The sequence below is a fragment of the Mytilus galloprovincialis genome, chromosome 5 (genome assembly GCF_965363235.1).
Source record: "Mytilus galloprovincialis chromosome 5, xbMytGall1.hap1.1, whole genome shotgun sequence".
Taxonomy (NCBI): Eukaryota; Metazoa; Mollusca; class Bivalvia; order Mytilida; family Mytilidae; genus Mytilus; species Mytilus galloprovincialis.
Window position 1 is genome coordinate 77,461,473 of NC_134842.1, and position 22,707 is coordinate 77,484,179.

At 30.5% G+C, this 22,707-nt stretch overlaps 1 protein-coding gene across 2 annotated transcripts in view; it reads left to right on the forward strand.

Annotated features, from left to right (window-relative positions):
- Window positions 1-802: 802 nt before the first annotated feature.
- Window positions 803-22,707, forward strand: part of LOC143076444 (transcription elongation factor SPT6-like) — a 40,781-nt gene continuing 18,876 nt past the window's right edge. For both annotated transcript variants that reach the window (XM_076252221.1, XM_076252222.1), the window contains exons 1-16: window positions 803-869; window positions 8,378-8,585; window positions 9,706-9,887; window positions 10,243-10,435; window positions 11,441-11,525; window positions 11,826-11,922; window positions 12,641-12,724; window positions 13,497-13,685; window positions 14,249-14,341; window positions 15,050-15,139; window positions 16,352-16,491; window positions 17,122-17,351; window positions 17,923-18,052; window positions 18,465-18,615; window positions 18,956-19,051; window positions 19,419-19,517. In XM_076252221.1, the coding sequence (XP_076108336.1) occupies window positions 8,390-8,585; window positions 9,706-9,887; window positions 10,243-10,435; window positions 11,441-11,525; window positions 11,826-11,922; window positions 12,641-12,724; window positions 13,497-13,685; window positions 14,249-14,341; window positions 15,050-15,139; window positions 16,352-16,491; window positions 17,122-17,351; window positions 17,923-18,052; window positions 18,465-18,615; window positions 18,956-19,051; window positions 19,419-19,517 (2,055 nt within the window). In that variant the 5' untranslated portion in view covers window positions 803-869; window positions 8,378-8,389. The remainder of the gene's footprint in view (window positions 870-8,377; window positions 8,586-9,705; window positions 9,888-10,242; window positions 10,436-11,440; window positions 11,526-11,825; window positions 11,923-12,640; window positions 12,725-13,496; window positions 13,686-14,248; window positions 14,342-15,049; window positions 15,140-16,351; window positions 16,492-17,121; window positions 17,352-17,922; window positions 18,053-18,464; window positions 18,616-18,955; window positions 19,052-19,418; window positions 19,518-22,707) is intronic.

Below are 22,707 nucleotides of genomic sequence, written 5' to 3' on the forward strand. Positions count from 1 at the left end.
TTTTATTACAAATTCAATCATTTTTATTTTAAACGTCAATATACTAACTCGGGCCTATTCGAAGTTTCTATCAGAAGTGCCGGATTTTTTGGGTTATTTCATTCTTTAAAGAAAATGAATCAAATTGGTCGGAAAAAAATAGGGGGTCACGGACCATTTAAGCTCAAAATTTTACTTTTAAACAGGTATGTAAAAGAGACCATTTTCAATGAAATGATAGGGAAAATACAGGTGTTGACATATTTTTATCGGAATATCAAAAAAACGTTCTATGACAATTTGTCCAAAACTGTAATATGAAAAGCTGGAATATAGCTTCAAAGAATGAGCCAATAAAAAACATAGGTCACCGATAAGGAAAAAAAATGATTTTGCCTTAAAACCCAAATTTTGGCGGGAAAATGGTGAAAATGGAAGAAATGTCATTTTGACCCTTTAACAAATACGGATAATAACGAAAATATTCTTTTAGTCACATAACTACAATGATTTAACCTTTCTAATCAATCAAAATATTTAAAAAAATTATATCGAATTTACGACAAATACTTTTGTAATTCATGCGTGAAATTATGCGCAGTCGAATAGTCCCGAGCCACCTTAATATCAGTATTATGGATGTATATTGTGTTTGTTGGTTATAAAAGCTCAAAGAATTTTTATTTATTGTGTCGTGAGATGCCGGCTTAAAAAAAAGCTTCTTTGATTTGGTACAGCGTTGTATAAAAACATGTTTTTTATTAGTTGGTATTAAGTCGCACTTCCAGTTTTTTATTACGACCAATCGAAATCACGAAATTAATCACTTCGCAGTTACATTTCTTTACTTCCCGTCGAAGCTTTTTTATTTTCAAGAAACGCATTTTTAGGTATATTTAAACCCTTTTAACTAAAAATCCAAACATAACTCTTAAAACATATCGAAATAACATTGTTTTAGAATAAGATTTAGTCAGCTTAACTTTCTAAAACGTCTTGAAAGTATCTTCGAAACAAATATAAAACAGGGCAAACAAAATAGTATACCAAATCAAATGCCAGAACATACACACGTTTTAAATTGAACATTCGACTGATAAATCTGTATTTATCATAGACTGACATGCCATGTGGCAAAATTGGTCAGTCAAAGCTCATTTAAAACAAAAAAAACATCGAACAAATGTTTTTTTAGACTTAAGTAATGACACGAATGACATATAAATATATATGGCATTTTGATGCAACAAAACTACAAAATGCAATATGTCCTAGTCATATATTTTAATGTTTTTACATGTGTCATCAAGTAAATTTTTCTGTTTTTTTTTCTTTTAAAAATGTCATGTACTGAAAATATTTGAAATTTGAATGTGTACTGTTATATAAATTTAATAATAATTATGTTCATGTCAGAAGAATAGACCATTGAAAAAAAGGCAGGGTAATTTGGGTAACATTATTATCCGAATAACACTTAAAATTTTAATATTAGCACATATTGGTGACTTTTAAACATTGATTAATAAACATGATAAATGATAATATATATATTATAAGTGTATTTGATAACTTAAAAATGATTTACAGCAAGCAGATAATTTCATAAAGATCGTTATAAATATATTGTCAATAAGTGTGTATATATATGAAACATGGCAACCCTATCAAATGGTATATGGACCATAATTTGGTATTCGGCCTTTGGTTTCTTTTTGTATCCTTTTTTATAAGTTCTAAAATTTTAACTTTTATTTTGTGGGTTGTGTTGGTGTTAGAATAGTATGAATGGAACAATTGAGTTTTTCGAGAAAAAATTAATACATTTTGATTCACCGTTTACGTGACAGGAAACCAAACAGGAAACCAATCTTTATTTTCTTTATTTTGCACAATATAATTCAAAAGGCATAAATAAACACCATTACTAGTGTTACTTGCTTCATGTTAATATTTAAAATCTATTTTCAATGATATATTAAAGTTTTTTTTAAACGTGACAGGAAACCATAAGAAACCGAAAGCATTTTTTTAGTTTTATTTTATTGCAAAATCTGCTTAAAATAATCTGAACAGTATACTTTTTCTTAAAATCCATCTTAAATGTAACAGTATTATAAAACTCCTAAATATGTGCTTGTTTTGAAAACAATTAGTACAATTTATTCAGAATTTTCCATATTTTCTTCATTGATACAGGATACCATAATCGTTGTATCTTGATGTTTTGGCCAAAAAAATATATTTATATTTGGTTTTGAAATTCCAGTTATATAAAATTTATTCCAAATCATTGGCAATGTAAAATTCTTTCAATCCAGTAAAGAAAAAAACTTTTAACTTGGAATTAAAATCTTTAAAATAGGCACCATGTGATATTTGTGACCTGTACACCATCTACATGGTTTCCACATTTTAACCTACTTTAGTGGGCTAAAATCAATAAAGTACTTCCTTTCAAGTCATGCCTGGTAAAAGTTTACTTTTTCTTTGACAAGTTTATTGCGTTTCTGAAAAGCGTTTGCAGAACATGAATAAAAAAAAATAATTAAAAATTGTGACAAAGTTACCAACTTTGTACATTCCTAGTGTAACGGTATATTAACATGCATTTTTCATTTAATTATCTTTATTCACCTGAAGTATCCAGTAATATTTACTGCTGAAGCAAAATCAATCCAACGAACATCGGCACCATGATAAGAGACGTAATTTCGATTGAATTTTCCAAGGACCCTTTACATCGTTATTGGGAAACGTAGTGTGTTTAAACGTCGGTCAAATTTGAAATCGATTTTGTCAAGTCATTGGGCATTTATTTTCACACAAGATTGTATGTAACATTATGCACATAGGAATAATAATAGACCCCCCGGCGCAATCTCTTTGAAAATTGTATTTTCCTTTTTTAAACAAGTCGAAACAAGTCTACAGATTATGTTTGCTAACATCCCGTTGGAAACAAAAACAATGTTTAGAACTAGTATATCGTATGTCCGGCTGTAAGGGCGTGATCACATGTTAGTCACATGTTTCACGTATGACCGGAAATGATTAGAACTTATGGACAAAAACAATTTTAATAAATAACTGGACTTCTGTTTCGTGTGAAATGTAACGCATAACGATAACGTCATTTTCTTACTTAATTATTACGAAGATCAAAACAAGAATGTAAATCATCTCTGATTTACCTGTTTGAACATCTCGCGAGAGTTCATATTTGCATATTGTTTTTAAAGGCAGTGCTTTAAGGCCTGACTTTCAAGTCATGAGGTTCATCTTTCCTTACGCAAATCTTTGCTGGGGGTCATTTTGCAAGAAATAGATCCGGAAATGTTTAAATTTCTCCTCTACTTTTTGTGGTATGTATTGGTTTTTGTTCCTTTCATTTACTTTGGGAAATAAAGAAACGATCAGTGTGTATTGTTCGTTTTAAAAATATGTTTATTAATGTGTCTTTTGCATTATAAGCAGTCAATCTGATTACAAACTATCATTATTCGAATTCCGTGTGGAAAGAGGTCCGTTCAATTTCGAGTACTATTTGCGATCTAAAGATATTTTAAAATCATTTCACTCGTTGATATAACATGATATTATAATTAAATGTCGACTGACCGTGAATTATATTGCATAAGATACAATTTAAAGTATTTCTGTACGTGAAGCCGTATGACGTTATAGTTATTTCGGTCTCAGTTATGTAAAATATGAAATTATCGTTCCTGAATAGGGTTCCACTAATTTAAGACAAGAAGCGTCAAAAAGTGATAAGAAGCGACAATAAAATTAAAATAGCGATAAGAAGCGACAATATAATTAATTTAGCGAGAAGAAGCGTCAAGAAGACTATATAGCGACTATACATAAATAAAATAAATGTCATTGCAACAACTTATTCCCCATAGATATTAAAAAAAACATGCATTATTTTTTATTATAGGGGCGGTTATAAAACATTTTTTATATTACTGTACATTGATAGATAAAAATATGTTTTTATTAAGAAGAAAGGGAATAGTTTTTATTAGATATAAAAAAAATATATATATTATGCACACGCCAAAAATTGGCCATCAAAACAAAAAAATTTCAATTTCCTTTTAAAGAATTTATTGAATCAAAACCATGCAATATCATTTCCTTTCTAACAGTGAAATTCTTCTTTTTCATAGGGACATATTTGATAGGTGTAGCTTCACCCTATCACATCAAATGAGAATAGCCTCGTGAGAGAATTACGATTCGCTTGTCCCTTGTTAGTTATTGTCACTTCGTCACTAAATTAAACTTCTTGTCGCTGTTTGTCTCTAAAATTCTTCTTGTCTCTTATTAGTGAGACCAGTCAGTTCCGTCCTTAACTTCCGTTTTTGCACTGAAAACAATCACACAATTAACGATGTCTAGTCCTTGTTGGTGTGTACCTGAGTGTCATTTAAGAGGAGGACTTGCATTTCTAAATGACTTAATAAGAAGGAAAAGTTGGATCAACGCCATGGCTCAAACGTAGATTGTCATGTGCGATGCAATCGTAGAACCCATATCAATCAGCTGTTGTTTGCAAGGCACATTTTACTGAAAACGACTACGTTCAGGAAACTATTCATGGTAAAACTTTATTTTCTTTAAGAAATATATACTGTTATTTATATAATCGCCATGCAAGTAAACCAAAGTCTGTTTGCAACCGCAATTATCGTTTTAGAATAAAAAGGGGGGTGAATTCTAGACGTCATAACTTTTGGGATTACGATTCAATATCATCTGTTTGACATTTTTTGGTTAATACTACAATTGTATGGTTTTTCTACAAGAGATATATTATACTGATAATTATTTTAGCAGTAATTATGTAAATTTCGGTTGTAATGACAAGAATTCATGAGCTATGCCTCGGGCTTTCTTGAAAAATATCAATGACAATGTAAACAGGAACAAAACATTGACATGAATGATGCTCTCCACCTATGTTATAGTTATTTAGGTATGTGTGTTGCACAAGTCTTTCACAAGTTTCAAAAAAGCTAATGTTATAAAACTTTTTTCAGGGCACATGACCACTTTATAGAGACTTGTCTACTGCCATGCATTCCCATCCTATTTTCATGCACCATTTGTAAGCAAGAGACTGAATGGTTTACAAAATTAAAAATCAGGACGGTGTCCCGTTAAACCAAAAGAACTAAACTGGATGAATATTGTAGGAGAAATCTAGAGGAAAGTTTTGATTTGTGATATTGGTTTTCCTGAACAGATGTACATTCATCCTGCAGGAAAGATTTATAACTGTCCACCACCAACTGACGAGCTAATGTTGAGCTTCACAGATGGAATTACTCAAACACCATAAATGCTTTGTTTTCAGCACAGATTTCACAAATCATGACACAGCTGTGCATTTTTATGCCCCACCTACGATAGTAGGGGGGCATTATGTTTTCTGGTCTGTGCGTCTGTTCGTCCGTCCGTCTGTCCCTCTTCAGGTTAAAGTTTTTGGTCAATGTAGTTTTTGATGAAGTTGAAGTCCAATCGACTTCAAACTTGGTACACATGTTCCCTATGATATGATCTTTTTAATTTTAATGCCAAATTAGAGTTTTTACCCCAATGTCACGGTCCACTGAACATGGAAAATGATAGTGCGAGTGGGGCATTCGTGTACTGGGGACACATTCTTGTTTATACCTGTTAACAGTCGAAAACTAAATATTATTTTTATATAAATAAACATATATTGTGTCATTTTAGAACTTATATTTTTCCAAAGGATGCATGAATGAAAGTAGTGAAATTCATTTTGCTTTGATATATAGATTTGAATTACAATTGTTCATGTTATTGTAATGCATATAAAAATAAGGAGATGTGGCACAATGTAAATATATGATATTCTGTGAGTTTATCAAACTAAAGGGGATAAGAAATGGGTATAAGCAGTTACAGGACTGTACTACTGTACAATCTCCAACAATGAGAAAAACTCATACTGTAAAGAGAATTTCATATTTACAAGTAAGTTTTATTTTTGCATTGAATAATTTTCTTCTATTGTCTTAAAAGCAAATATGGGAAGTGGTTAAAATGCTAATGAGACAGCTTTTATGGCCACCAGATGTCATTGTTACCTTGATTAAAAACTCCTTTTTAGCTCACCTGACCTGACTCATCACTTGGTTTCGTCGTCCATAAACTTTTACAAAAAATCTTCTCTGAAACTACTGTGCCAAATTTAACCAAACTTAGCCAAAATCATCATTGCGGTATCTAATTTTAAAAATGTGTGGTTAGACCCGGTCAACCAACCGAGATGGCCACTATGGCCAAAAATAGAACATACAGGTAAAATGTAGATTTTGGCTTATAACTCTGAAACCAAAGCATTTAGAGCAAATCTGACATAGGGTGAAATTGTCTCTTCAGTGAAGATCTATCTGCCCAGGCATTTTCAGACAAATCTGACAACCCGTTGATGGATTGCTGCCCCCAAATTAGTAATTTGAAGGAAATTTTGCAGAGTTTGGTTATTATCTTAAATATTATTATAGATAGAGATAAACTGTAAACAGCAATAATGTTCTGCAAAGTAAGATCTACAAATAAGTCAATATGACCAAAATTTTTAAGTTGACCCCTTAAAGAGTTATTGCCCTTTATAGTCAATTTTTAACAATTTTCATAAATTTTTGTATTTTTTGTTAATTTTTAAAAAATATTTTCAACTGTAAATACTGGGCCATGTTTATTATAGATAGAGATAATTGTAGCACCAAGAATGTTCAGTAAAGAAAGATCTACAAACACATCCCCATCATCAAAAACACAATTTTGTCATTTTATATGTGTCCGTTGTTTAATATGCACATAGACCGTCCAAGGTGAGCGACACAGGCTCTTGAGAGTCTCTAGGTCATTAATACAGGTAGATAACTTTATCATGTTTATACTGAAAAATAATTTTGCTTGGAGGGAGAATTTTAAAAAAGTTCTGTCTTCAAAAGAGTTGACATGTTACTATGTACATTAACTATTATGTTACTTGATGTTCTAGCAATACACACAGAACGGAGACTAGTCAATCTTTGTGAATTATTTTTCATAGAATAGGAGTAATTGAATATGTGTATATAATCAATAATTAAAAATAGTTTCATTTACATTAAAAAGGAAAAGTTCTTATGTCTTAAAAATGCATTTCATGGCGAGGTACAGAAAATATACTGTAAACAGTAGACTATAGATATAGGTGAACTAGGTACAAGAGAACTCTAAATCTTAAATACTACAAACCACCTCTGTTCTATGGAAGATAATGATATAACTGGACTAGAAATACACACAACCTGTAATTAACTGCCTTTACAGCGCTTTCGCGCTTTGATTAAGAATTCTATTACAACAAAGCAGATTACATCATCTAAAATTTGCGTTACGAAATCGGACACAAAAATCACGCCACTGTTCTTACATCTGCTACATAAATACTTATAGTTCTCGGCATTTTCTTTTCACTATTCTTATTGGTCGATGTTCTTTGTTATTTGAAAGCAAAAGTTACGAATTTGCCGGTGACGATTATCTATAAATCAGTCAGCATTATGCTCTTCGGAAGCAAAAAGTAACGCGAGAAACGACACAAAAATATGGTTGTAGAATCTTTGAAATTCGTATATTTCAATTTTTTTTCTAGGGAAGAGTAGCATACACTTGTATGTTAATAAAAATAATGGCATCTTTAGATGTAGTTACAACTTTTCTTACAGTAATTCAAATTTTATCACTTTTCTATAGTTATAGGAAACGGAGCCCAATAGCAAATTATGGTCCATATATGCGTTATCCTTTGTCTCCATGTTGAATGTAATCACTATATTTATATTGATCTTTAAGAACTTACCTGCTTTTTATATATCATTTTTAAGTTATAAAAACCTTATAATATACTATTATTCAATAATCAATGTTTAAAAGTCACTTAATTAGTAAAATGTGCTAATATTTAAATTTCAAATGATATTCTGTCATATCAAGTGTTAGTCAGATAATAACGGTCTCACTCTGGAAAGTAAGTACAGTTCAAATGATGAATGTGGGGGTTTTTTTAAGAAAAAAAAATCCTCAGATATCCTTTTCCTGTCCTACATGATTTTGAATGAAGAATATACAGTAACCTGAAATAAGTAAATAAAATGCTAGTTTTCATTTTTTCAAAACCTATCCTGGCCTAATTTTAGTAACAATTAAAAACATCACTTTAATTTCTGAAATTAAGGTGTCAGGATGCATCTGTTGAGGTATTATTGACCGTTTTAAAGAAGTCATGGAAGTTTCATTGTTAGATTGCTGACAGTTTTGTGTACAAATTTGTAACAACTACCAAATTTTTGTGTGTTCACAGAAAATATAGAATATGGACTTCCTTGAGGAAGAGGCGGAGGTAGAGGAAGAGTCAAGTTTGTCATCGGAGGGAGAGAAAGTTGTAGAATCAGGGGAAGACGACTCAGATGCTGTAGAGGGAAGGAAAAAGAAAAAGGTGAAAAAGAAGAAAAAACAAAGAATTATAGATGATGATGATTCTGATGAAGAAGAGGACGAAGATGAGGATGGTAAGAGATTTAAAGAAAAGAAGGAAAAAAGGAAGTTTACATTCTCCTGCTAATACTTTCAGTTCTAATCACAAAGAATTCAAAAAAATAAAAAGTATTGCATACACTTTTATATGCATGATATGAGTCTCAAAACAATATTGCACTACAGAAAGTAAAGAGATACTGAGGATTCTTTTCTTTTCTTTGGCATCAATTTTCATGGATTGAGAAAAACTTCAATATTTAATTTCATGGTTTTGCAGAAGTCTGCATAAGAGCCTATAGAAAACTTTTCATTTGTTGAACTTGTTTATTTGTCATGTTTGTTGTTCACCTATATCATGCATACCCACGAAATCCATTAAAATTGGTTTCTAGTGAATAATAATGAATGCACAGTATTTTTTATTATTTTATTTCTTTATTTCTTTATCTTCTTCATTTTATTTAAAGTCATATGAAACGAGTGAGTGGTGAAAAAAAATGTTTATCCAATTCTTTTACCAATGCATGTACATGATGTATATATCATAAACTTAGTCCTCTGTGCACGATTTTCTCATTTTTTACGCAAATATAACGTATAATCGTCAATTTTTTCTCTCTGTCTGTTATGATTTAACAAATATGGCTGCTCATTAAATGCCGTGTTTTGAAGCCAAAGTTTACCGATTGTCACCTTATAGTAAACAAATAACAAAAAGCATGGGTATTGAGCACGTGTTTAACATGTACAATCAGTGAATTGTTTATTTTAATGACAGATTCATGCGTATTGCGACCACCTGATTTTTACGAGGAGGGTTACCCTCTGACAGGTCACTATGCATACAGAAAATATGACAGCGAATTGCTTCCTGGAAGCAATTAAAAATAAGAATACTTCTTCTTAATGTGGACAAATTAAAGGATTTTCCTCAGAAAAAAGTATATGTACATAAGTTCATTGATAATGAAAACTATCCATTTAGTTATGAAAAACATATGCATCATTTTTTTTTAATTTGAGGTTTCTTATGACTTTAATAGCCTCATGTATGCATTAAATGCACTGTTCAATCTATTAGATGCTCAGATTTAAGAAGAAATGAAAGATTTTATTTAAGACATAAAATGTACTTTTTATTAAATCTTGTAGATGCTCAGATTCAAGAAGAAATGAAAGATTTTATTAAGGACGATGTAGAGGAAGAAGCTGAAGAAGAAAGTGGAGATGAAGGAGGGAAGAGGAAACACGAGGACTCAGATATAGATGATCGACTAGAAGATGAAGATTACGATCTTATAGAGGAAAATCTGGGTATCAAAGTCAAAAGAAAGGTAGGATTACTATCTTATAGAGGAAAATCTGGGTATCAAAGTCAAAAGAAATGACATATATTTATTTAAGATTTAAGACTTTTCCAGAATTAATTGTATGTGGTAGCTAAAAGTCACCCAATATTGATTATATGAGGATAGTCTGGTTCAAAACTTTTTTACACAATAATACATAAAGGTCTTTAAACAAAAAAAGAAGAAAGATATGTTATTAGATCATTATAAGCAAAGCATATGTTAACCTGTATTTCAGTCATTTTGTATAACATGTATTTCATTATTAATTTGGAGGGTCCCTTCTTTAAGGTATTTTTTGCAAGAAAGACTTCACCAAATTATGTAAATTTTATTTCAGCCAAAACATAAACGTATCCGAGTTTTATCAGAGGATGAAGACAGTGACAGAGGTGAAGAAGAAGGCGATAAAGGCAGGGAAGCTGTCGCTGAACAACTAGGGTTTGATTCTGATGTTGGTGAAGGGGAGGAGCCATCACAGCCTGCTGAGACCGATTATCAAAACTTGGTGGAGTCGGAGGAAGAAGAAGATGGTATGTAGAAACACAACCAAGATCCCAGGCTAATAATTTGTAACACCAGGCATGCGTTTCATCTACTTAAAACTATCAGTGGATAAAAAGAACAGCAAAATCACACTCAAAATATAAAATAATTGGAAGTTAAACAAAATTTGATTATTTAAGGTGGTTCCTAACACTACAGGGAGATAACTCTGTAAAATCAGCTAAACGTTTTAATTACGTTGTGTTGTTAAAGGAATACTAAGCTTCTCAATGATCAAAATTAGTGTTTGTCAAACTGCTATATAACCAGTGTAATTTTTCTGATAAAATGATTGGTTCAAATTTTTGGAAATTTTTATATTTTTGTCATAGGGTCAAAGTAAATCATTTGTCAAAATTTTATGACAATTAAACGAGCCAAATAAATTTCAGTGAATGTGTTGGGTACCACCTTAAGAGGATAAAATCAATTCAATAAATCAGCATTTTAATGAAGGTGTTTAAAAAAATGTTAATGAGGCAGCAAAGCTACAACACATTATATAAATAAGGAGATGTGGTGGGAGTGCCAATGAGACAGAAAAGCTCGTATGCAATGTATGAATAAGGAGATGTGGTGGGAGTGCCAATGAGACAGAAAAGCTCGTATGCAATGTATGAATAAGGAGATGTGGTGGGAGTGCCAATGAGACAGAAAAGCTTCTATGCAGTATGAATAAGGAGATGTGGTGGGAGTGCCAATGAGACAGAAAAGCTTCTATGCAATGTATGAATAAGGAGATGTGAGTGATAATGAGACAACAACCTTAAATTAAACAAAAGGGTAAGAAAGATCATAACTACAGGTTCGTATAGCTTGTCTGCTGTTACATGAAATATTAATTGGTATAACAGCAAAGTTTCAATGGAGAAACTGATATATATTATATTTACTAATTCACTTTTTGATATTTGTATCATATTTATTTCGCTATGTTTAATAGCAACATTAAATTTACTATATGAATACACTGATGCATTCTTGCAATTTAGAAATGGCAGGTTTTATTGTTGATGAGGATGGTGAACCTATTCATGGCCAGAAAAAGAAGAAAAAACACATCATTCATTCAGATTCGTAAGTAATCAGTGTTATTTGGATTCTTGTTAAAGGTCAGTCATTCCTTTTCTTAGAATTTATATGCAAAGGAAAATTGTGTCTTTATTGAATTAATCATATTTGCTGAATTATGCTTGCCATGAGTACTAAAAGTTGTGGTTTCAATTTTATGTCAAATTGAAAACTTCAGAAATAGATGATTTTAATATATTTATATAATTTACAAACTGCTTTAAAATTAGAAATTCTTTAAAATGTTTTAAAGTTTCTATTAACTATTTCAAAGAATAATGTGATTAAAATATTTTTTTTCTACAGTGCTCTACAAGAGGCCCAAGAGATTTTTGGTGTGGACTTTGACCCTGGTGAATTCGAAGACTTTGGACCTGAAGAAGAGGAAGATTTTGAAGATGAGGTATAAGAGAAAGAGACAATTTCAGAAAATATACTTTTGTTAACTAAATTATCTCCCTTTGTCAATATTTCAATTATACATATAGGTTTAGAAAACAAGATAGAAGATTCTTGTCTAATTTTCATCAATGACAATAGATAGGAGACATCTAGAAAGCTTTTCAAGTTAATGCCATATGCTATCTATTTATAGCTACATGTAATTTCCTAGGCAAGGTTAAAGATATTAATCACATAGAAAGATCAAAGGAAGGTTTAAGGAATTTAAAACCAATTTGATTTCTACTGCTGCATTGAATTTGAGTTAGATAAGATAATTTTCTCTAGAGAGTAAAACTTTTAAATTTAAAGGATTAGAAGGCTTGTCACATATTGATTAATTAAAAAAAGAGGGACGTAAAGGGGGGTATCTGCACGGAAGAACTCGAAATAACATTGCCATTTCATGATGAATGAACAATTAAAAATGTCTTGCACATTCTTCTTTTTACTGATTTCATGACAAACAGTGAATAATAAACCTTTTTCACGGCTGCATGTGAAATAAAAATGGCAAAACATGTTGCACGTTAACCCTTTACCACACTAAAAAAAATCAACTGGTCAGGAGAAGCAGAAATCAGCTTAGTATAAACTGTTATATTACTTGCTATACATCACTATATATACATAAATATTTCCTGTAATAAGATTTGTACCATTCTGTTGCATTATTGTAGTATGCTGATGAAGATGATGAAGACATGGAAGGAAAAAGAAAGAAAGATAGAAGGAAGAAAAGATCAAAAATGGGTATATATGATGTAAGTAATAGAAAAAGAGAGATTTGTTGTATCAATACATTACACAAAATCCCAACAAACACCTGACAAAACCCATAGTATTAAAAAGTATTAAACAAATTAAAATACTGAATTGTTCAAAGATTGATAGTTTTAATTTGCAAACATGAGGACCTCTATTTGTTTCTAGGCTCATTCTAAAGCAGTATACTTGATTTATTATCCTCCCATTCATTTTATAATACAATGATCTGTCTTTCCTAACCTCAGATACATATTATTCATCTTCAATAATAAAAAAAAAAGATCAATCTCCAGGAGAGTCATTTCCTGTTTGATGATACCTTGAATTTTTATTTTACCTGACTTTGAAGTTTTGTCATTGTTTAATTAGTTATCAAAGGTACCAGGATTATAATTTTGTACGCCAGACGCGCGTTTCGTCTACATAAGACTCATCAGTGACGCTCATATCAAAATATTTATAAAGCCAAACAAGTACAAAGTTGAAGAGCATTGAGGATCCAAAATTCCAAAAAGTTGTGCCAAATACGGCTAAGGTAATTTAAAACATTTATACGTTTAAACATTTAAATAAGGATTATTCCAGAAAAACAAAAACATACCGGGGTTTGACAGGTTTTGTTGTGATTTTGTAATATTCTGGATTCATGCATATTGGAAATTTAAACTTCGTTAATTGATTGAATGTTTGGTTCACCCCAAAAATCCACAAATATTGGTATCCCAGGAAATAATAAATCAACTGTATAAATTTATATCTTTATTACAGGTTTATGAACCCACTGAGTTAGAAAGAGGATTTTTCACAGATAAAGATCAGGAGATAAGAAGTGCTGACATTCCTGAAAGATTTCAGTTACGACAGATTCCAGTCAAACCAACAGAGGAAGGGGAGCTGGAGGAGGAGGCAGAATGGATATATAAACAGGCATTTGTCACAACTACAGTCACGCAACAGGTACATAACCTGGAATGGTGATACATTCTATTGTAAACCACTGACTATTGGACAAAACAGTATAAAATATACAAGGTTGGCAGTAAAAAAATGTGATGGGCAGATTTAATAGGATTTAGTTGATTGGCTAATTTTCAAAATTTTAGATTTTTTGCCAAGGGAAAAAACAAGGTAGAACATACAGTGGTTTCGATCTTTAAAAAGGCTTCAAGTGCCTTGAGCATGATTTATTGTGATATTTAAAAAAAATGTTGGTAAGTAAGGATTGCAAATGTGGTGATTATGGAAGGGAAAAAAAATGAAAATTGATGTCTAAGGATGCAAGGGAAGTACAGAAAATATGAATAATTTATTTATTCTCTCTATAAAGAAGCAGATCTTTGGGAGCCAAGCTTTTCTTCCTGTTTTGAAAGTTTGTACAAATGACCTATTTTTTTGACAATTTTCTTGAAAACTCCTGCATGGGGAAGTATTAGGTTTTCTCTATGAAATGCTAATACATATGTATACATTTCATGCATTTTAAAAGAATTAACATGTTATATTTGACTTTTTATAACCAGGGTTTTATGGAACAAGATAACCATGGTAGAAATCACAGTACAGTCAATAAAATCAGGGAAGCTATTAACTTCATGAGAAACCAACAGTTTGAGGTAAAATATTATATAAAATGGCTCTATTGGGTAATATGACACACAATTATCACTAGTTCATTAGCATGATAGGGTTTTTATACTTAAACTTTATAAACAAAGTATGTAGAATGTTCACAAATTTAAATGAAAAGATTCAATTTGAAAAATTAGTGAAATGAATTTGTTCCTTAAAGAAAATGAGGATAAAGAATATCTCGGTTCTTAATGTTGCTTATCAGTTATAGCATTTTGTTTTGGTATACTCCAGAGAAGAAAAAATGCAGTTTTAGACCAAATGACTCATTATCTTATAAACAGACTTACTTGAATATTATTTTTTTGTTTAATAATGAATTTCAAGGACTGAATTTTCGGCTTTCCCTTAACAATATTTGCAAATATGGTCTTGAGGACACGATGATACTGTAAACCAACTTATTTTCGCGAGCGATTTATTTTCGCGACATTCGCGAGTAGAAAAATAACACGAATATAAATCATTGCAAATATGTATAACTTGGATCTTTACTTATCAAACTACATCAAGTAGATAAGAAAATCGCAAAATTAAATAGCCGCGAAGTGGACTAGAAATCGTAAAACGTGAAATAAAGTATCCGCGAAAATAAGTTGGTTTACAGTAGTCCATAACTGAATAGTGGATATTTTTTAAAGACCATCATTATGCAACATGTGCACGTAAAATATATTTTGTTTTAATTGTAGGTTCCATTCATTGCCTTCTACAGAAAAGAATATGTTGAACCAGATTTACACATCAATGATTTATGGAAAGTTTGGCACTGGGATGAAAAGGTAGGAATTATAAGTATTCTAATATTCAATACTTCCCACCAAACTATGGATAAGCTTGTTAAACATTGTCCTTACCTAGTTTCTCTGTCTTATACAAAAAAAGTTGATATTTTTCTGACCCTGACCTTATATTTTATATACTGAAAAAGCAGAAATTTTCGTGGAGGATTTAATTTTAGTTAATTTCGTGGAAATAATATATCAACGAAATTAAACCCCCACGAAAATTGAACCTCCATAAAATACCACTTACATTTAAGGAAACCACGAAATTAAATTCTCATGAAATCTTAAAGAGAGACAAAACCATGAAGTTTTAACCCCCCAAAAATTAATGTTTCTACAGTACATTGTAATTAAGTGTATGAATATTAACTCACCACTCATATGCTCAAGAAATATCACACCAATTATAAGACCACTAAAACTATGGTCTCATTTGACAGTGATTTTGAATGAAATTTTACTTTAATTCATTTTACAAATGTGGTGAAACTCAGCATAAGAAACTATGAATGTGAAGTTACAATGAATTTGATCTGTTAGTAAAAACTATTTTTTTAATTTTCATATAAAAAAAAACATATTACTTATTCAACTTAGTATAGCATGATTTCAGTGGCTGTTATAAACAAAAAGTGATTTAGGTATCGAAACATATTACTGTGAATTCATTTATTTTTGTGGATATCAATTTTTCGTGGATTGAGGAAAACTTGCATTTTCAGGGATACTTGATTGCTGACCTCTTAAAACAAACCCTTTTTGTAATTTGTTGAACATTTAAATTATGGTTCACCTGTACCCACGAAACCCACGAAAATTTGTATCCAACGACTAATAATGAATCCACAATAACCTGGAATTACCCACTGGTAGTAGGACCCATGATTAGGGAACATCTTTTTGACTGTGCTGGATGTACTGGTATGCAGCAAAGTCTTAAAAATAGAGATACAACAAATCTTTGAAGGGTCCCTAAACTGTATGTTGCAGGGAATTTGAAAAAGTAGGTGTCCTTATACCTTCAAATTCAAACTACATATTTATATATTCTGCACACCAAACACAATGGATTATACTGCCTGACAGAAAAGTTACAAGTATTTAAAAATTTATATACCCCCAGTTAACACTTGGCGTAATGTAAAATTGAAGTTAATGATGATTAACAGAAACTTGGGTCTAATCTTGATTTCTTTTATATTGTAGTGGACCCAGTTAAGATCAAGAAAAGAGAATCTCATTGTATTATTTGAGAAGATGCAGAATTATCAGTTTGATATGAACTCTGACCCTGACCAGGTCCTAGCTTCCAATGTGAGGCCTCTAACAGATGAAGATGTTGATAGGTAATTATCAAAGATCAAAATGTACTATCAGAACACAAGATACTTCAGTTAAACAGATTAACATTGTATTAAGGAAGGGCATATCTACCATTTTCAACTTTGGTAGTAATTTGACAAATGAGACAACTATCCCCCATCAAAGGATGAGAATTCAAACAATAAAGGGTCACTGTACAGCCTTCAACAATTAGAAAACAAAATATACCATGTACTTGGCTATAAAAATGGAGGGGGGGGGGGTTGTTGTTTACAAAGCAAGAAAAGTTTTGTATAGCTGTTATTATTCAATAGTAAGTTGACTTCTTGATGTAAGAGGATTCCAATATATGAATAATTATGTCAACACATGTTTGAAGGCAGCAGTGATTAACAATTATATTTAAGAACAGAATTTTCTTACAAATTATGTTAACCCAGTTACTTTTGAGAATTGTGCATTGGATTTGGATGCAACTGAGTGCAATGATAAGAATAGAAATAACAGAGAAAATTGCTATCAACCAGTTAAAAATGACCACTAATTACTAACTATATGACTATAAAGTAAAATCTTTAAATGTGATTGAAAAAACTAATTATTGTCAAACTTGAACATTTTTACATTAAATGGTGTTTCATTTTGAATTTCAGAGTGAGACAGGTTCAGACTTTAGAAGAGTTGAGAGATGTATACCAGCACTTCCTGTTATATTACGGCACAGATCTACCTAAAATGAGGAATGCAGAAAAGAAAAAAGCCAAAGAAACATCAGAAAGTCAAGAAGGAGAAGAACATGAGAAAAAAGATGACGATATTCATGATTCAATGAAACAAGCTTCAAGAAAGAATGGTTATACCATCTGTACCAGAAATAAATTAGGTCAGGAATTGTATGAATTGTTGTCAATTTTTAAGGGACGAGCAACAAAATGCTAAAGAAACATGAAAAATAAAATATGTAGAAAGCATTATATGTGTCGACACCCCAGATATAAAAGAAAGTACAAAAAATGACAATCCCTTCATTATATTTAGATAAGTTGTAAATAAAAGAAAGAATATGATGCATTGATTCTATATCTAAAAATTCTACATCGACTTGAAAAAACTAAAAACAAATAGATTTTATTACAATTTTGACTCTGTCTCTCAGTCTGACATCATTCTCTTGACCAGTATAATAATCATAGTGAAATGTTTATCATGCAATTGATTAGTTTGGGCCATTAAAAACATATTTGCTCTTGAAATATATGAAACAAAACAATTACTGTCTTTTGTTTTGGTAAATATGTGTTGCCTCACTGAATAGCACTTTTTAAAAAGTCAATATTACCACATAATTTACCTCATCAAAAGACAATAATTGCATAATATCATGAATATAAACTGTAGACATATTTTATTGATTAAAAATTACCCATTTTGAAGTTTTTCCATTGTTGTTTTAGATGAAATAGCTATGAAGTTTGGTCTTACCCCAGAACAGTTTGGAGAAAACATCCGGGATAATTATCAAAGAAACGAGGTGGAACAATTCCCAATAGAACCTTTAGAATTAGCAAAAGATTTTATCAGCAAGTATGTATTTCATTATATAATAATCTCAAGATATATATTTGTGAAGATGTGAATTTAATATCAAGGAGAAATTTAGTTTATTAAAAAGAAATAAATCATTCATAATCCAATGGAAATTGAAATTGTTTAAAACTAAAAGGATTTGTAAAAAGAATAATTTTATTTTCATTTTTTTTAAATGTGTTGTATTTCGTCAAAAGTGTTACATAGACATGATAGAGTAACACACTCTCTCAGTCTTTAAGAAAATTGAAATATGATCATTCGGAACACCATATATAGGAATATTTCATTGGAAAAGGCCATACCACAAATGTTGCAAAGTTCCCAATTTAATAGGCAAGCAAAGGGCTGATATTGATAATTTTAATTATATAAAATATATTGAATAATGTTATTTTAATATTTTCAGTCAGTTTCCGACAGAAGAAGATGTGATGTTAGGTGCTAGACATATGGTTGCCATGCAGATTGCCCATGATCCACTAGTCAGACAAAGTGTGAGACAGACATATTTTGAACGAGCCAAGATTAAAGTTACACCAACAAGGAAAGGCATTAAGGTAAAGTTGTTTTGTACAAAATTTTGAAATGAGTTTATCATACCATATTTTCTATTGTTTTGTTATTGTACCAAACTTTTAATTGTTTTTATTGTACCAAATTTTCAATTGTTTGTATTATACCAAATTTTCTTTGTTTTTATTGTACCAAATTTTCTATTGTTTTTATTGTACTAAATTTTTTAATGGTTTGTGTTTGTACCAAATTTTGAATTATTTTTATTGCACCCAATTTTCAATTGTTTTTCCAACCATCATCAACTGAAAATAAGTAAAAACTAATAAATGTTAAATTAAATATTTCCATAGCAAGTACACGTAATTATATTTTTTTTAACAGGAAATTGATGAAGAAAAACCAACATATAGCATGAAGTACTTAAAGAATAAACCAATCAGAGATCTGAAAGATGACCAGTTCTTGAAGCTGACACAGGTATATTAATCAGTCACTTGTGACTCGCTGGGAGACAAAATGATGTACATATATAAATTAATGTTTTACATAATCACCATTCATTATTCTATTTTACTTGTATAGGGAAGGACTTATATAAGCAGAGTCTATTCAATTGCTTTGTTTGAATGTAATTAATTACATTAATTTAATTAATTAAATGTTTGCATGAAAGAAAATAGTTGTTATCATCAGCTATTGATTTCTAACAGAAATTCATATTTACCATTGAAGCTTTTTTTTTACTAAGACCAAACATAACTCAATTATTCATTATGGCACAAATGTTTTTGGTTATTAAAGCAGACAATTTTGATATTGAACTAGTTTTTGTATTCTTAATCAGGCAGAAGATGATAATTTATTAACAATAGAGATGTACATAGATGAACAAGTTGAAGGTCGACAGACATACTTTGAAGAAATTAGACAACTTTACTACAGGGTAAGATATGCTTTTTATTGAGATAAACATATGATAATTCTTGTAATGAAACTCAAGAATAAGAACAGGAAATGTGCCAAAGAGAAAACATCCAGATCAAAGAGCAGAAAAACAAACCAAGGTCACCAATGGGTCTTCAACACATGAAGAAAATCCAGCACCTGGGGGCAGGCATCAGCTGGTCCCTGTACAAAATTGTGTAATAGTTCAGCGAAAATGGAAGTCACACAAAACTCCAAAACATATAAATGAACCAAAATTTAAAAAACATACATGACTAACAAAGGTTAAAATGAAAAGTGCTCTTGAACCTGTTGAATACTGTTAATTAAGAAGAATTGTGAGGTTTTATTATTGCGAAAAACTCGACAGAGTTGTAAACACAAGAAATTAAACTCGCATTTTGAAATAAAATTAAACAGGATTTTTCTCAAAACTGTAAAAATTAAAATCGCATTTAAAATCATAAGAAACCTGAAATTAAAAAAAAAATGCATATGTTTTTTTATAACTCAATGGATAGTTTTCATTATAAAACTTATGTACATATCTTTTTTTCTGAAGAAAATTCTTTAATTTGTTCATATCGATGGGTTAATGCAACAAACTCGTATCTAGAAAGTTGTGACTTTTCAGAAACCGACATTCAAAGTTTGACTGTAAATGTAAATTCTATTTTACTACAGAAATGTATCAAATTAACATAGATTGCTAAAATAGACATAGTTACTATCCTTTTATAATTTGATGCTAATTGGTTGTCAGATAAAAGATATAATTGCACTTGAAACGTTTAACGGATATATGCATTCCATAATGATTAAACAGTAATACAGATGTTTGTGTCACAAGGTCATTACTAGTGATAACATATTTAAGCTTGTGTGGTATATCAAATTCTAAATGTTGTTTGGTAAGCATCATTGCATTTGCAAGTGATAAGAGATTGTTGAATTTGAAAAACGAATTAATATAACTAATTATTTTTTATTTGTTTTGAATTATATACTGTGAATAAATTCAAAATAACACTTGATATAATTAAAAAGATGATATAAATACAGGGAAAACTATACACAAAGTAATCACAGAAAGTGAATTAAAAATAATATATAATTATTCATAAACAACTTTATTTTTTTTTGACGAATTATTTTCCAATCATTTTTTGTTTTTTTTTTTTGTTTTAAAAGGTTACATTATTTTAAAGAATTTATGGTAAAGGATCCTTTTTATTTTTATAATAAATATTATTATTTTCTGAAACACATGATGAAATTATATACACATAAAGAAATTGAATTTATTAATGTATTGTTTGAAGTAGTGCACTGAATCTTAAAGAAGAAAAGACAAAAATTCCAATAAAGAAAGATCGAATGTTGTTAATAAAACAAAATATAGTAATTTCAAAATTGAAATAATAATGGAGGAATAAAGACTTATTTAAACTGTCCCTTTAGAATATTCATTTTATTCCAAAATTAAAAACTTTCTTATGTTTCCTTTATTTGATATAAGTGACAATTAGACTAAAATAATTCCATGTACTTGATCACAATCAAATATAACACAGCAACAATCAATGAGTTTCCTAAGGTTACGTGAATGGAAAATGAAATGCATAATTCACTATATCAGTTAATGTTATAAATGTCGCAATTGTTCTTCTTCCTAATATCCCTTAAGTTGTATTAATATAACTGATAAACCAAGATTGTTAGATTGTATTTGTTTGGAAGACAACTGATGCAGTTTCCAGTCTTAATCATTATTCTTTTTCGGAGTCAATTTCATCCTCCTCAACATCCGGATCTGGGAGTATATTTGGTGTTTTGTCGTCAGATTTTAATCCTTTGTAGAGGCTGTGGTACTCTCTTGGAATAACACCAGTTTTACAAAGATTCAGTAAATCTTTCTTTTTAGCAGCATATCTCTTCAGTATCTCCATTACATTAACGGGACGACCTTTTCTCGTCTGTTCTTTCACTCTCGTTGACATCAGACTGTTTAATAGTTGATTCTGTATCAGGGTTTACAGTGACATTAGCCTGTTGAATAGTTGATTCCGTATCAGGGTTTACAGTGACATCAGTCCGTTGGATAGTTGATTCCGTATTAGGGTTTACAGTGATATCAGCATGTTGGATAGTTGATTCCGTATCAGCATTTACAGTGACATCAGCCTGTTGGATAGTTGATTCTGTATCAGGCTTTACAGTGACATTAGCCTGTTGAATAGTTGATTCCGTATCAGCATTTACAGTGACATCAGCCTGTTGGATAGTTGATTCTGTATCAGGCTTTACAGTGACATTAGCCTGTTGAATAGTTGATTCCGTATCAGGGTTTACAGTGACATCAGCTCGTTGGATAGTTGATTCCGTATTAGGGTTTACAGTGATATCAGCCTGTTGGATAGTTGATTCCGTAGCAGGGTTTACAGTGACATCAGCCTGTTGGATAGTTGATTTCGTATCAGGGTTTACAGTGACATCAGCCTGTTGGATAGTTGATTTCGTATCTGGGTTTACAGTGACATCAGCCTGTTGGATAGTTGATTCCGTATCAGGATTTACAGTGACATCAGCCTGTTGGATAGTTTATTCCATATCAGGGTTTACAGTGACATCGGCCTGTTGGATAGTTTATTCCGTATCAAAGTTTCCTCCAAGTTATCATCTGGGGACCACTATATGTCTGCCATATTCTTTTTTTATATCTACAACAGATACGAAATGTAATGCAGATATTTTCTTTCAAACATTTTTCCTTAAAACATATATAATCTAGTATTATTATATTAAATGTTACATAATTTTTGTATATATGAAATAAGCGTGTACAAGTGTTTTGTATTTGAAATGCTTAAAATAGTAAATAGATATATATTTTCTTACATACTTATGCAGCTTATTTATCTTTTAAAAAGTCATATGTTACGATTTATTTTTTGCATTTAAAAAATATATACTTAATTTGTATGTTTCATTAAAAAATTGATTCATTTTTCAATATACTACTTTTTCCGTATAAACTTACCAAATAATATCTGTAGGCATACATTTTTTTCTTTTTCTTTTTTCTCTTGTCTCAAATAATATAGATGCGACTGCAAAAACAAAACAAAAAACATGCGCTTATTGTTACTAATGAAATTTACAAAGATACAAACATCTTTAATTTATTA